Here is a 15,578-nt window from a genome sequence, read left to right on the forward strand (position 1 = left end):
GATAATATTTTTTGTAAAAAAAAGAAAACATGAATACAAAGGTAGACCCTCCTTTTTTTAAAAAAAAACAAAGACACCCTAAACCTGTCCCCCATAATTGAATTGAAGGTTCCCAGGGAAGCTTATAAAAAGTTAAAAATTATAATTAATATAATAAAACACATAGGGATCAGGATTTGAAATTAGCAGGGCACCAGGTACATTTTGTGCCTAAAGATTCTCCATTTGCAAGCACCTCAAAAAGTATGGGTGCCATTTTTTTTGCACCTGGCTGACACTGAAGGATTACTTAAATGTATGGGCTTTGAAGCCTCAAAGTACAGTGGTACCTCGGTTTACAAACAGTCCTTTTTACAAACTATTTGGTTTACGAACTCCGCAAAACCAGAAGTAGCTTTCTGGTTTGCGAATTTTACCTTGGTCTACGAACGGAAGCCGAATGGTAGAAGGGCACCAGTGGTGGGTAACCTCATTAGGGAAAGCGTGCCTCAGTTTAAGAACAGATTTGGTTTAAGAATGGACTTCAGAAATGGATTAAGTTTGTAAACCGAGGTACCACTGTATACATTAAGGATAGACAATACGTTAAGGAGTTTAACAATAAAGAGTAGAGTGTTTTGAAAACTGAAGTATGGTGCCAATATTTTTATTGTAAACACCAAATTAAACATGTATTAACAATTCATGCTAAAAATGTGATATTAACAATGTGTCTCTTATGTGAATTGTGTATTAGTTAATGCTTATCAAAATAATAAGCAGAAAATATTACCGACCCCTCCCCCGGTGAGTAGACATTCTGTTTTGGCGCCCACAACCTAGGTCCCAGAAATGTTTTGGCTCCCAGCTTTTCTATCCCAGTTTCTAACATTGATAGGGATGTATCCAATGTTAGAACAGATCCACTGAAATTAATTGGCACGACTCAAATAGGTCCACTAATTTCAATGGGTCTGCTCACGAGTAGAACTTAGTTGGATGCAGCCCATAAAAATATTTAACCTGTCTTCCAGGTTAAATTTGTCAATGTTATATCAAGTCTTTTGCTGCAAAGCCATTCAATTAGTAAGCGAGACCAATTTACACCTATGATTTAAGCTTCCCTTGGGCTCCCTTGGGAGGAAGGGCGGGATATAAATATCATAAATAAATGAATGCCACCATTTATTCCTTTAAAGCAGGGCTGGTGAACCTGTGGCCCTCCAGATGTTGTTGCTGGACTACAACTTCCATTGTCCCTGATTTTTGGTCATGCTGACTGAGGCTGATGGGAGTTGGGAGTCCAACAGTATCTGGAAGGCCTCAGGATGCTTTAATGCTTGCAGTACTCGGTAGGTGTCTGGGGTGTAAAACTCAAGAACAGGAGCCCCCCAAAGGAAGTGGTGTTTCCCTAAAGGAAGTATTTCGCACTAATAATAAACAGTAATCACTGTAAATTATGATAGTGAGGGTAAAGACCATTCCTTCTCTAGATCCAGGGTAAAAAACCCCATTATAAATAGCTAAAACCTAGTTTACAAGGGAAAAACAAGAGCCAAATGAAATGTCACAACAAAGAGACTGCTTAACTTTAACTCGGGTTAACACAAATCAGTACACAGCAAGGGTAAGTGGCTGAGGGCAAATGAACGCTCTCTGCACTCTGGGAAGGTAAGTTATGGTTGGTGAGTGTGTTCAGTTCCCCCCATACTCTGCTTTTGCTCTGTTTACTTACAATATTATTTATAACCTAACCTTTTATTTTTAAGGTCCTCTCCCCACCTGCTTTATGTGTTACTAGGGCAAACTTTTTTTACTATTTTTCTCTCAATGTATTGATTATTAACTTAGAATAAAAATGTGTGTGTGTGTGTTTGGGGGGGGGGGGAATCTGCCCTGTTTTAAGACACCGGATACTTCTGTTTAGCTTAAAGATAATCCAATTTGTTTTCCCCCCGTGGGGCATTGCCGGAGAGGAATGGATTTAAAAGTGGGCAGCTGGGTATCGAGTTTCCTTAAAAGACTTGGAGCTGGCCTGGTGGATCTGCAGCTGACTCCAGACTTCAGTGTGACACAGCAGCTTCGTCTTTATCAGCAAAAAGAACAAAAAGTGAGTGTCCGGGGGGGGGGGGGGCACAAATAGCAGCAACTGCAGTGGCAAAGCAGTTAAACCAAGGAATGCAACATGGCAGGCGGAACACACACTGTCCATCTGTTATCTAAAGCAGCTGACAGTGGTTTCTTCAGAGACTGTTACCCTCACCTGCTGAACTGATTTCCAGCGTCTGTGCTGGAGCACATGCTCTGTATCCTTTTAACTTAATGGTGCCAGTGCTTGAACCATATGCAATGAAAGCGTGTATTCTACTTCTCGCTAAATACAGCAGTGGCTGTTGAGTATTGGGACTGGTAGGGCAGAAAGCAGGGAGACTGAGGGCAGGTGGAGCCAATGCCAACCAGATCCAACTAATTCAAGCTTTATCCTCAACCTCTTCCCCCATGAGGGAGGTGCTACACAGGGAACACCAAGATTGAGGAGAAGGAGGAAGCTGCCTGAGAGCAAACAGAAGTTGGTGGGGAAGCCCCATTCACCCTAGTGGGCCAGCCTCTACTAATTAAACCTATTGTCTTTCTGTATCCTTGCAATAGCTCTCTAAAACGCATTAGTATCTCTATCTTCATATTGCACATATGGTCTGAGGTTTAGAGAGAGAGGCATACCTAAGCAAACCTAGTGCATTCATGACTTTTTGGTCACAACTACAGACTAGAGATTTCCTGATTCATACAACGGGTGTCAGGACTCTGGGCTTGAACTGGGGACATCAAGGTCTGGGGTTGGAACAAAGCCTAGTGAGCTCCTGTAAAATATACGAGCTTCAGGGGCTCCTTCATTAATAGAAAAGGAATGGGGGTGTGCAACACTGACCCCTGTGATTGGCCAGCAGTATGAAGCCTCTTGATTGGTCAGGCCTGGTTATAAATATTAGAAGAAACTTGTGTTGTTGACATTTTGGTCAGAGAAATAGTTTCTTCTGCTTGCTGAACTCATCCAGGCAACAACATATCCAGCTTGTACCTCAAAGTCACTTTAAAGTATTATTTAAATTGAATTAAAAGTAGTTATAAACTGTCCTTCACCTGAAGGTTCCAGGACACAGAAACATTAAAATCAAACTTAACAAAAAATATATTCTAAAAATAGGATGAAAAAACCAAAATTAAAGGACTGCGGCACTGATCCCAAACATACAAATTCCCAGCAAACCTCCCCCCGTCCCCTTGGGAGGCCTAGATCTCCCTTGCAGATCTTAAAACTTGGACTGGTCAGAATGGAAAGAGATATTTGGGCCTAGCATTGAAAATGCCAGCATAAGCACCTTCAACTAAGCCTGGAAAATAATAGGCAACCAAGAATTGATGTTATGCCCACTCACACCCTGGCACCATATGCTGAACAAGTTGCAGCTTCAGGACAGTTATCAAAGATTTATGCTGGGAGGGCAGGTTTTATGTTGGGGTGGGTGGGTCATAATCTCAGTTAGTTAAGTATTTTTTAATAGATTTACTTGATTTGGGGGTGGGGTAGCTGTGCCCATGCTTCTCACAATAGCTCATTACAGTAGCCCAGCACTGAAGTTAGCAGAGTATGGGTAACTGTGGCTAGACTATCTCTGTCCAGGAATGGAGATAGCTGGCGGACCAGCTGTAGCTGAGGAAAGGAACTTCTAGCCACAAAAGCTACCTGGACTTCAAGTGAACTGGATGATTCAAGTACCCTCAAGGTTCCTGTTCCTTCAAGAGGAATGAGCTCCATTTAGAACAGGGTGCCTCACCAATTCCTAGACCCAAAAACTGCCAGCCCAGAGCATCTCTGTCTTATCTGGATTCAGTTTCAATTGAGTGGCCCACATCCAGCCCATTGCTGCCTCCAAACTTTGGTTCACCCCCTGCATATAGATATCAGCATGACTCTTGTGGCTTTGGCCCAGCCCAGCTGCATGATAAAGTCTCGGTTCAGAAATCATGCCAAACCAAGGTATGAATTATAACCACACTATGTGTTGAGCAGCTAAGCCGTGGTTCACAGCTGCCTGTCTGCTTTTATATGCCATCTGCTCAGTGCTCAGTTTCTCAAGTTCATTTTTTGTCTCTATGATGTGCAGCAGCCCCCTGAGGTGGAGCCTCGGCCCTGACACTGGTGGCTCAAAGGTTTGTGAATTCAGACAGAATGAAAACATTGGCTTGCAAACCAGCTTCGAACTGTGGCAGATATTTCTACCATTTTTGCCCCACACCATACATTTAAATCACATTTAAAGCAGATGGCTTCCCCCAAATAATCATTGGGGGCTGTAATTTGTTATGGGTGCTTGAAAGAATAGCTGTGAGTGGTAAACTAGTTTTCAGGTTTCTTTGGGGGAAGCCTTGTTCTTTAAATGTATGCTGTGGATGTGATCCTAGTTATAACATTCTCTAGTAGTTTTTTCTACTAAGTTTCTAAGCCTTTTTTGCCTTTAACATACAATCAAGTTACTCCAGCTTCTCAGTCTCTGGAATATCGGACAACAGCTTGAAGCCAGTTCCTTGATCAGATGGTTTAGCCTCAAGCAATATTTGGCCAGTTCCTTTTCCCTCTTCACATGTTTTACGTTTGGAACTTTCCAAAAGGGAAACACAGGACAAAATGGAAGGCATCACTGCTTTCAACAGCTAGAAATCCCCTACCCTCTTTCTTGTTTGTTAATTGGATTTTGTAGGAAACAGAAAGGGGGTGTTGGTGTAAATGTGTGTCCACTTTAATCCCTGTTGGGTTAGTTACAGAGTCAAATGCCAGATCAAAAGGGGTGAAAACACCACAGAAATCTCCAGCTGCCACAGGAACAGCTGTGGGCAAATGAGAAAACTAAACGGTGTGTTTCAGAGGCTGAAGCAGAAATGTATGTATATTTAAGGATATACAGGGAACTTCTGAAATGTAGCTAGGGAAAAAAATAAAAGTTATTAACCATCTGTGATTGCTAGGCTCCCCGTCCCCTCCAGAAAGTGTCCTGATATGTAGAGGGGGCGGGATTATCTGAAAAAAATTGCACAGGACATTACTACACACATATAGAAGATGGGATCCATTTGTCTTTTGCTGGTAGGATTATTGCCTGCTATCCTGGGTTTTAATAGGAGAGTTTTGCTTGCTCAGCTGTGCCTATACTTCAGGGTTCTCCCAGATGCAAATTCCTTCTTCCCTACTTAGTGGAAGGAATGTCTCACAGGACAATGCACCCTCTGCTCCTTTCCCTAACTGGATCTTCTTCCAGAATCTGCTCTGCAACTGAAAACGTATTGCAAAGAGCACTGCAGCTCTCTTTTGTGTGATGGTGAAGCAACAAGTGAATGCAAAGAGCAAAATTACTGATGAAAACTCTTGAAAAAAGACATTAATAAGAAGTATGTTTGGGAAATGTGGGGATGTTTTCAAAGAAATGTTGTGCACCCAACACCAAGAGTGAAACCACAAGATAAGGTCTTCTTGTTGTTGCTGGTGGCTGCCCAGTGCACTGACCCATGACAGGGCTTTTTCAGTGGTGGCCTCCCAGTTGTGAAATGCCCTGCCTGGTGGTGTAGGAGGCTTCTGTATTTGATTCACGTGCAGTTCAGGAAAGGACATGGCTTGCTGCTAGACCATGTTTGCCTGCAGAAGGTCTCAGGTTCAATACCTGGCATCTCCAGTTAAAACAATCAGGGAGTGGATGACAGAAAAGGCATCTCTTTGCCTGAGACCCTGGAGAAGCACTGGTACTCGGAGGAGACAATCCCAGGCTAGATGACAACTAGGCTGACCTGGTGCAAGACAGCATGCTCTGCATTTCTGTCTTCGCTTTTCATTTTTTCCTCCCATATTTTTGAGCCACTTCTAATATAACCATCTCTCTCTCTCTCTCTCTCTCTCTCTCTCTCTCTCTCTCTCACACACACACACACACACACACACACACACACACAGACACAATTTCAACAGAAAGATAAACACTTCTATTTTAAAAGGCTTACTTTCATTCGTTCTTTTTGCCCCTCTGTAACATTTAGAGCAGGAATAGCCAACATGGTGCCCTCCACATGTTGCAGAATGCAACTCCCATCATCCCCAGACGACATGGCCATCTGCCAGGAGTTGTGGAAGTCATAGTCCAAAACAACGGGAGGGCACCCCCTGATTTATGGGGATGGCTTCCGCTTGAATTCCTATCATTCTCCGGAAGGAGATGTTCTCCGGTTCATGGGCAACGTACAGAGTGAATACTTGTCTTGGGGGTCTAGTTTAGTATCTGTTCCCAGTTGCAATCATGTACCTGCTGCTTTTAAAAGACCGCCAGAGCAGGTGGTTTCCTTTTGATTTTGCCTCACCTTAACCACACCCTGCAAGCAATGGGTTTTACAGAGCGTGACAAGGGGAATCAATCTCAGTGCAAAACCCAGATGAGGGATGATAGGACCTACCTGCGGGGTGACCAGGGATCACAAGGCTGTTGGTGGGTAACGCTGGAGGAGGTGGCAGCGTAGGAGGGGTGGCAAACATGGCCGGATGGTGCTGGTGTTGGGACTGCGATCTGAGAGGGAAATGCGAGGCAGCAAGGTTAGAGATGGAGAGGGGTAACGCTGGGCCGGAGGAATGATGGGGAGGGATCTGGGGGGAGATGGGGAGGTGTTTCGGAAGGCTAATACTTGTTGCACTGCTGGCGCTGCTGCTTCTGCTGTGGAAATAAAAAAAAATGCAGGGAGTGGGGAGAGAAAGTGTCATTAGAAAGGCTGCAGAACTGCAAAATAACCAAAGCATTTGTAAAAGTGTCCCGGCAAAAACACCGTCAAAGATATTTTGACCCATCTACTATCCAGCAGAGATCCCAAGGGATGTTCCCAATCTGAGCTAAGGTAGCAACCCCTGAATGTCATTCAGTTTCATTTTCACATAAGCTATCACTGGGCTTCTCCTCCCTCTTCAACATGTCTTGAGATATTCCCTGCCCACCCCAACGTCTTCTAATACACTTTTCAGGCACAATGTCCTAAATCTCCTGTTGTTGAAGACTACTGCAAACCACTCCTCATTGTCTCCTTCTGAAATAAGTAATTGCAAGCAGGAACAAAATGGGAATTGACCCATATCACAACAATATGTGGCCCTGCAGTTATTGCTGGACTGAACACACTGGCTGGGGTTGATGGGACGTGGAGTCAAGAGACTCCCCATCACTGCACTCGAAGATTATAGAGATCAGAGCACTAAATGAGCACGGTCTACCCACCTGATATTATTGAGTCCGTTGTGGGCCACCTGGTGAAGCCCTGGGTAACTGAGAGGAGGGGGGATGTGGCTTGGAGGTTGGGTCCGGAGCTCAGGCAGCAGCTGAGGCTGTGACTGAGGTCGAGGTTGAGGTTGCGACTGAGGCCGAGGCTGCGGCTGAGGGGTGAGTCTTGGTGGTGCTGGTGCTGAGATCAATGGCTCTTTCTTCAACAGCGGGCTTGCCCGAGCACTTGACGTGGGTGCAGAGGAGGTGGAAGTCACTACGACAGTGTTCGGCGGGGGGCTGTGGATTGGCAGCACAAAGGGCACGTCAGTGCTCAGTTCCTGGCTGCGCTCCAGCCCGGACACCTTGGGGATGCTCCCTGCTTTCGCTTCGGCCTTGTCATTCAAGGCTGGACCTTCAAGAACAAGGAACAAGGCAAAAGGAATGTGGTAAAACATCCTGATGATGCATTTGGATTTCAGCATGCTAAGGTGGAAAGGATTTTAAGCGTATTGTCTAGCAGTAGCATGTTGTTATTTACCACCAAGACCATCTCAAGGGCTCAGGCATGAATTCTGGATTTACATGGCTGTTTTTTCCATTGACACAGAGATTTTTTTATCCAATTGCAGCATCCCTTGTTGTCCCCTCAAACTGAGGTACAGAACAAGAGGCTGGGTCAAGTTTCCCTCGGTTGGGCCCAGGGATTCTTCTCCCTGCTGCACCTCTTATGGCTGGCTCAAGTGGTTCTAAGCAACTGGAAAGAAGCAAGTTCTGCCTTCCACAGGAGGACGGCAGAAAAAATGGTGGCAGAGAACTGAAGTAAACTGACATTATATTAACTATCCCAGATTCTTTTATAGTAAGAAATTCACTGGGGAACTGGTACCATTCCTTAGATAATGGAATGCAACCAATCTATTTGAAAATGTAAGTCAAGATTTGCCCAATGTGGTATATAATGCTGATTATGTTAAACAGATTATAGGAGAGAATTCTGATGATTGCTAGTTCTTTGAATCCCATTTGATGGCTATTCTTTTTTAAAATAAATAAATAATAATAATAATAATAATAATAATAATTGAACAGCCCTGTTACCCTTCGTATGTTTTGTCATTTATTTTTTTTAAAATAGACATTATAAAACTGCAGAGTTCCCCTTTCCCATACTACCACGCTTGAATTTTCCAAAACTGGTTTTTAGTATCTCTTCAGTGAGACTAACATCCTATTTTAGACTTCACTTGCGACACCGCTGCCTCGCCAGGTCTACCACCAAATTCCATTTTAGGTAGAAATAAGTAGCAACACTAGACAAGAGCTGCTTGGAAGTGGGTAACTTTGCAGGTATATGTTACAAAATTTAAGACACACACATTTCCTTTCCATCAGGAATGCCCACTGCTCTTCTAGACAGCTAACATTGTACTGTGTCAGTTTCAGTAATGCTCACATTTACCTTGGATTTTTGCACCCACCAATAAAGTGCATTTTATTAAAACGTACAGTTCTGGTCTTGATAATAAATATAAATGGCACCAAGGACACTTTTTGTTTGGCTGGCCCTTCAAAAGCTGTAATTTTTAAAAAGAATCTGTATGTAATATATCAAACTTCAGTGGCATGGTAACTAGCAGCTACATAAATTTATTTTCCCAGCAAACATTTTCTTGATGTAAATACTCATTCAGCTATGGCCACAATGAGCCAGACTTATTCAGTGAACCAAAGATTGGACCTTGCCTGAACTCCCACATTAGCCAAGGACATGTTGGGAGCTTTGGAATACTCAGTCTTGGTTCCCAACCTGTAAAATGGGAATTTAAAGACCCACTCCTTAGATTTGTGGTGTTGATAAATGAGATTATGCCTAATTCCTGCTGGGTATGGGGGATCCCCTAATTTGCACCACCTGAATCAATTCACATACAGTCATACCTCGGGTTACAGACACTTCAGGTTGTGTTTTTTTGGCTTACGGACCCGCTGAAACCTGGAAGTACAGGAACGGGTTACTTCCAGGTTTCGGTGGTTGCGCATGCGCAGAAGCGCCAAGTTGCAACCCACACGTGTGCAGACGTGCTGCTGCAGGTTGTGAACGTGCATCCCACACGGATCACGTTCGCAACCCGAGTGTCCACTGTACTGAAATAATAGAATTGTAAAATTGGAAGGGACTTTGAGGGTCATCTAGTCCAACCCCTTGAAATGCAGGACTCTCATTTGAAATTTCCACACCTCAAATTTTGTGCTGTTCTTCTTCAACTTAAAAAGTATATATTAGGGGGAAATGCACTAGGAAATGTGTATGATTTATTTATGCTTATAAAAATGTTTATATACTATTTATGCTTATAAAAATGTTTATATAGTGCTGTATTGTAAAAATATATCACAGCAGTTTACAACAATATAACAATTTATGAACCTAAAACATTTTTTTTTTTGTGGAGGGGTGTACAGATAAGGAAATTAGAGAACTGAATTTTAGGCTGGAAAAATGAGAATCCACATCTGAAAGATTTGTCCATCCATCTGTCCTTGTGAGCATAGGTGCAATATGACAGAATGTTCTTCCCTAAAAGGTGAGATTTTTGTTCAATCACAGCATCCTTCCTCCATACAAAAAACACTTAGAAAACGAGCAAGTTGTGGAGAAGGCAAGGCAAGAACCAGTCTTCCTACGGCAATTGTTTATCTGGTATGGATCACCATTCAGATAGTTATGTGAGCTCCTACCTGCTGTCTGAACTGGGAAAGCTCAGACACCATTTTCCCACCTCAGCAACAAATAGACCAAAGACTATGACGGAAAAAACACATTTAAATGATTCATTAAAAATTCAGTGATGCCTATTTGGGTGGTTTGAGAATGATGCTGTATGAGAAGAGTAGCCATGTACAGTAATGTAGCTTTAATAATCTCTAATACTTTGGGGGACCCAGAAACATGCCAACAGCTATAATAGAAGGTCCCTTGAAAGTACCAGTAACACAATCTCTTGGGAAGTGTTTATTCCCACCCCCTTATTTTAACTTTGCCAATCATGCAACCCACACTCACAGATATCAGGCTGCTGTATCTTGGTGGGCACCTATCTGGTGTCTTACTGTTACCACCTGTCACTGGCACTCTCTATTCATAACCAAACAGCTCCAACTTGAGAACTGAAGGTGGAGGTTGAGCATGATTCAACGTGGCTAACGCCATTGCACACAACCACTGCAGCTATCAGTAAAGATTTGCTACAAATGAATCGGCATAAGCATTCCACATGGAAAACCTGATGAGCTATTTTTCACTGATGTGACAAGAGTCCCAGAACAAGTAAAATTACCATAAAGAAGAGAGGCCCTCTGGGCATGTTCCTTCATGATTTGATAAGCACAGGCAATGCTAATGCATAGGAAGCTGACTTATACTGAGTAAAAGAATTGGTCCATCTAACTTAGTATCAGCTGCACCAGCGGTTCTCAAGCTTCCTATTTTCCTTGAAAATGGCTGAGGGCCTCAGCAGACCACTTAGCAAACTCTGCGTCAGATGTTGACCTTTGGCCCCTGGTATAAACAACCATGATATTCACCACCCTATACTGGAACATTCCAATGATAGAAATGTGTTTATTTTTACCAAGTTCTAGAGTAGTTAATTTTCATGCCTCATGATAACAGGCTGAGCCAATTTGCCTAAGACTCAACAGTCAGCTCCAATATTTCAACCTTAATTAAAGCTGAACTCACGTCAGCTTAGCTCTTTCCTTCACAGAGTATCTGACATTTACAATGATTTGTGTATCTGCCGAGCCACACTGAAGGCTAGATCGCATTAGCCCTTTCCCACTCCCCCCACAACCAGACACAACATTGTCCCCCTCCCACTTTTTTTAGCATGCTGACTTTGCTTGTTTTCTAACTAGAATCCCAGGATGCAAAACATTCCTTAACAAAGGGCATAACAGTCTCTCATTATAGAAACATTTGTGTACAACAGTCCACGAGGTATCCATCACACAGTCTTACGTGATCCTGCCTCTTTTTATTGCAATAGCTGAACACTTCCAAACCATTAATGCATTTGTCCTTGTGACACTCCTGTAAGGCATAAAAAGGCTATAATTCTTATTCTACACATGGGAGAACAATGGCATACAAGGCCATCTCATCCGCTGCATGAATGGGGCCTATGTCCTGGGTGCTAGCCTTGAGACGGATGCCCAGCTATCATAATTTATTGGACGTGCTTTGCTGTATTTTCTGAATAAGGCTGAAACCGCAGCAGCACTCCTCCTCCTAAGTACTTTACTCCTTTGATAAGGGCACCAGCATGGAAAATGAAAGATGGAGACGATATGAAGACCAGGAGCCAAGCCGTACACAGCCAAGAGTGGAAGAACCATCGTGAAGAAGATAGCCCTGTAGACCAGGTCCCACTGAGTAACAGCCATGCATCGCATGAAAGACAAAGCCAAAATTGTGGGAGTTGAGCCTGCATCCAGTTCCAATAGGAAAAACAGAGGGGGAAAAAAACACCTGTAAGTTTCTCAGTGGCTTTGCACCTATTCACAACCCCCCCCCCCACACACACTAGAACAATAATAAAATAATGCAGCAGTTGAGATAAAAGCAGGCCAATGCATAAACACAATAATGCATAAAAAGGCAACATTTAAACCAGTTGCAAGACGTCGTTAAATGCAAGTGAGCAGACAAGATGGTGGGGAAAGGCAACCAATGCCAGAACTTAAATTATGCCACTAAAACCCCAGGTAAACAGGGCAGATTTTCCCCTAGTCCAAAAAAGGTAAGACAGAGAAGGCACCAGAGGATAGGGATGGAATTTTCTAGAAATTTCAGCATTGGGCTTATGCACACAGATTCTTTTTCCAATTCATGTCTCACTCCCTGATCTGGATGAGAAGAGGGTTGTTTTCTAACCAGCTCCACTAAAAATAGGAACATTATTTGGATATAATTTTTGTATATACATGTAAATAATATACAATAATGTTTTTGTATAATACATATGCAATGCTCAGCTGGGTTGTAACTGCTGAATTCCATATATAGTCATTTAAAACAGATTCCTTTTCCATCCCTACCAGGGAATCTAGAGGGAGTTTCATTAAAAGAGTGCCACCACAGAAAATGTAATATAGTGGACCGTTGGGTTATGTTACCTTTGGGTAATGTAACTTTCTGGTTGCAAACGCGTCAAACCTGGAAGTGGGTTTGCTGCGCATGCGCAGAAGCGCTCTGCGGCGGCGCATGCATGCGCAGAAGCAGTCCTCCACTTATGGAATATTTGGGATACGGCCGGGCCTCTGGAACAGATCCCGTTCATAACTGGAGGTACCACTGTATCCCTGGTTGTCACCTAATTTTCACAGGTGATGGCACCTAGAGATTTCAGCTGCTGGGGAGGCTCATATGGGATGCAGCTTTGTGGTCAAAGCTAAGGAGCTTCAGTCCTGTAAATTGCCTATGTAGCAGACTGCATGGGAATCACGTGTGCCACTCTGAGCTCCTCAGAAGAACAGTGGGGTACAATAAAATAAGCAAATGTCTACTATCCCTACTGATAAGGTCTGCAGCCAACCTATGGCTTAACCCAAGAGGGTGTGCATAAATATGTGCTGCAATGAGGAATATGCTGCCTCCTTTTGCAATGCCTCTGAACATTGGAAGCTGCCTTCTATCAAGTCAAATTATTGGTTCATTTGGCTCACTGTAGGCCTTACACTTTTGCAAAATGCCCCGAAGTCAAGATCCTTGGCTTGACTTGTCTGAACAGAAATAATGAACAAAAACTATTATCCTAACTTAGAAGTGCACAAAGCGGATTATGCTATTACTTTCAAGGACATTCAGTAACTCTGATTTAAGATTCCACAGATTTGTGAGCGGAGGATGGACGCTAGCTAGCCTGTTATGCTGACTTCTCAGCAGAAAGCAAATTCTTCAAGGGCTTAGCTAAGTCTAAAGGAAAACTGCTGGGTGCAGCTGATGGGAAATCAACTTGGGGTATTTAAAACTGGCTCTAAACTTGAGAGAGAGAGCGAGAAGCACAAGTCTTTCCCTGCCACTGGTACCCCCTCCTACCACTCTTAAATGACATGCGCCAACATGTCATACACACCAGTAGACTGAGCACAGTGCCCCTCCCAGAAAAGGGCCTGACACAAATTAAACCTGTTCTGTTAGAGGAATTTGCTTCAAAGCTGATTAAGTGTTGCTCAAGTGCAAGAGATTAAAATCCACAAAAGCTGCTCTTTGAGGACTCCTATAAGCAGTTGCTGAGTTATGCAAACAACACTTGGGGCAAAATCACTTCCAGACCTGCAGCCCTTTCTCTCTCTCACTCACTTGGGAGGTGCATGTTCTTTGCAATCTGTTTATAAATGCATAAAAAATCATGATTGGAAAGAATCAAATATTTTCTTCCTTGTTTCTTGATAAAAGGAAAAGCAGTGCCTCTGCATCCCCCTTCATTGCACTACCTTTTACTCTCTGCAATGTGTGTGTGGCCTTCGCCGCTTCCTTAAAACTACTTCTAGCTGCAGCACACATCTAAGAATGGACTACACTGGTGTTAGTACTAGATAGCCAAAGAAAAAAGCAGGCTGTGGCATGACCACTGTCATACGTTATACGAAGACTCCCTGCCCTTTGCCCTGGGTGACTTTGAAATTTATAGCTTCTGACACACTGTGCCTTACTATAAAGAAATATTGGAGCTCATAAGGAAGACCCTAGCACTTGGTCAAAGAATGGGCCCAGGTTTGAAGAAGGTATAGGCAAGGTGCCCTTTGGTGCCTCCCAAAGTTTATCAGAGTAGAAGGGGCAGATGTGGATGAATGGCAGTGGGCACAAGTAGGATGGATGGTGATGAAACAGTGTATCTTCAGCCTGGCACTATGAAGAGAATTAAATGGTTAATTCCCAATGCTTCTTGGTCTTGGCCCTGATATGGTGTCTGCCAGGAGTAAAGCTCAGTGGCATGATAGTTAATGAAGACTGTAGCTACATCTGCCTGGCCTGGTGTTTCTTTTCACAGAGATGGGCCACCATGCTACATGCTGGACTGGATCAACTTTAGGGAAGGGCTCGTCCCCTCAATACTGTATGCCTTGCATACAGAATGCTTCAGGCATACTTCTCAGCATCTCCTATTTAAAGGGATCTCAAGTAGGACAAATGGGAAAGAGTAAGACCTTGGAGAACTATTGCAAGTCAGAATACCAAATATTGGACTAGATGGATCAATGGTCTGATTCAGTGTTGTTGTAGATGCCAATATTTATTTGCTTTCCCCCTACAGAAGTGACTCAGAGCAACTTACAGTGTAAAAACAAACACTAAAATCAAGTGTAAGAAGAATAAACTGAGAAGCTAAAATACAGTACAGTGATACCTCAGGTTACATATGATTCAGGTTACATACGCTTCAGGTTACAGACTCCGCTAACCCAGAAATAGTGCTTCAGGTTAAGAACTTTGCTTCAGGATAAGAACAGAAATCGGGCTCCGGTGGCAGCAGGAGGCCCCATTAGCTAAAGTGGTGCTTCAGGTTAAGAACAGTTTCAGGTTAAGAACGGACCTCCGGAACGAATTAAGTACTTAACCCGAGGCACCACTGTATAAGGCAGCTTCCTATATTCTCTCAGAGTAAGGGATATGCTAGTTATTTAATGACTTGCTGAAACTTTGCATTATTTTCTTTTTAGAATGTATTTATTTTAAGACCACTCTTCCATAACAAAATGCCAAAAGTAGCATATTTTTCATAATGTTTATTGAGGAATTAACCAAACGTGGCAGTCACTTTTTATTGCCCAAGTTATGCTGCTTGATTTTTTAAAAAAACTTTCCTTTAATCATTGGAGATGTTTGAGAAATGTCCAAATAATATGACATCTGGAGTACCATGACCCTTTTGCATTTAGGCAAAATGACAAGTACAACACTAATCTTTCTGGGAAGCAAAAGAGAGCAGCTGCCTTTTGTGGGAGATTTTGGAGGGGGTACCACTTTTTCCTTAACTCCAACCCCCACCTCTATATTGTGTTTTAAAAACAATGTCACTCAAAAGCAGAAAAGGGCAAGTGTGTGTGTAATTTTGGCTTTTCCCTTCCAGTGCAAGAAGTCTAAGGCTCACACTGGAAACGCAGAAGTATCTTAATTTTTGAAAATCATTCTTTATCTCACTATTTAGGTATCACACCAGTCATAGACAGTACTATTAATGTGAAGGTTCTAATTTCCCTTGAATGGTTTTGTTATTTCATAGAATCAAAGAGGGCTATCTAGTCAAA

At 42.9% G+C, this 15,578-nt stretch overlaps 1 protein-coding gene and 1 long non-coding RNA gene across 21 annotated transcripts in view; one reads left to right on the forward strand and one right to left on the reverse strand.

Moving 5' to 3' along the window:
* The window catches only part of FBRSL1 (fibrosin like 1), a 767,640-nt gene that overhangs the window by 36,696 nt on the left and 715,366 nt on the right, over positions 1 to 15,578 (reverse strand). For 15 of the 19 annotated variants that reach the window (XM_083418137.1, XM_083418142.1, XM_083418135.1 and 12 more), the window contains 2 exons: positions 7,281 to 7,677; positions 6,475 to 6,728 (listed from right to left, as the gene is read on the reverse strand). In XM_083418137.1, the coding sequence (XP_083274263.1) occupies positions 6,475 to 6,728; positions 7,281 to 7,677 (651 nt within the window). The remainder of the gene's footprint in view (positions 1 to 6,474; positions 6,729 to 7,280; positions 7,678 to 15,578) is intronic. The other 4 variants (XM_083418132.1, XM_083418131.1, XM_083418134.1 and 1 more) reach the window with 2 other exon arrangements.
* On the forward strand, positions 87 to 15,526 carry LOC310666905. Of its 2 annotated transcripts, none has more exons than XR_014506085.1 (4): positions 87 to 2,095; positions 7,895 to 8,192; positions 9,719 to 9,850; positions 11,582 to 15,526. It is a non-coding gene; the product is annotated as an uncharacterized lncRNA (long non-coding RNA). The 2 variants fall into 2 exon arrangements; XR_014506086.1 differs by having other exon boundaries at positions 87 to 2,089.

This window comes from Podarcis tiliguerta (genome assembly GCF_965153285.1).
Source record: "Podarcis tiliguerta genome assembly, chromosome: 16".
Lineage (NCBI taxonomy): Eukaryota > Metazoa > Chordata > Lepidosauria > Squamata > Lacertidae > Podarcis > Podarcis tiliguerta.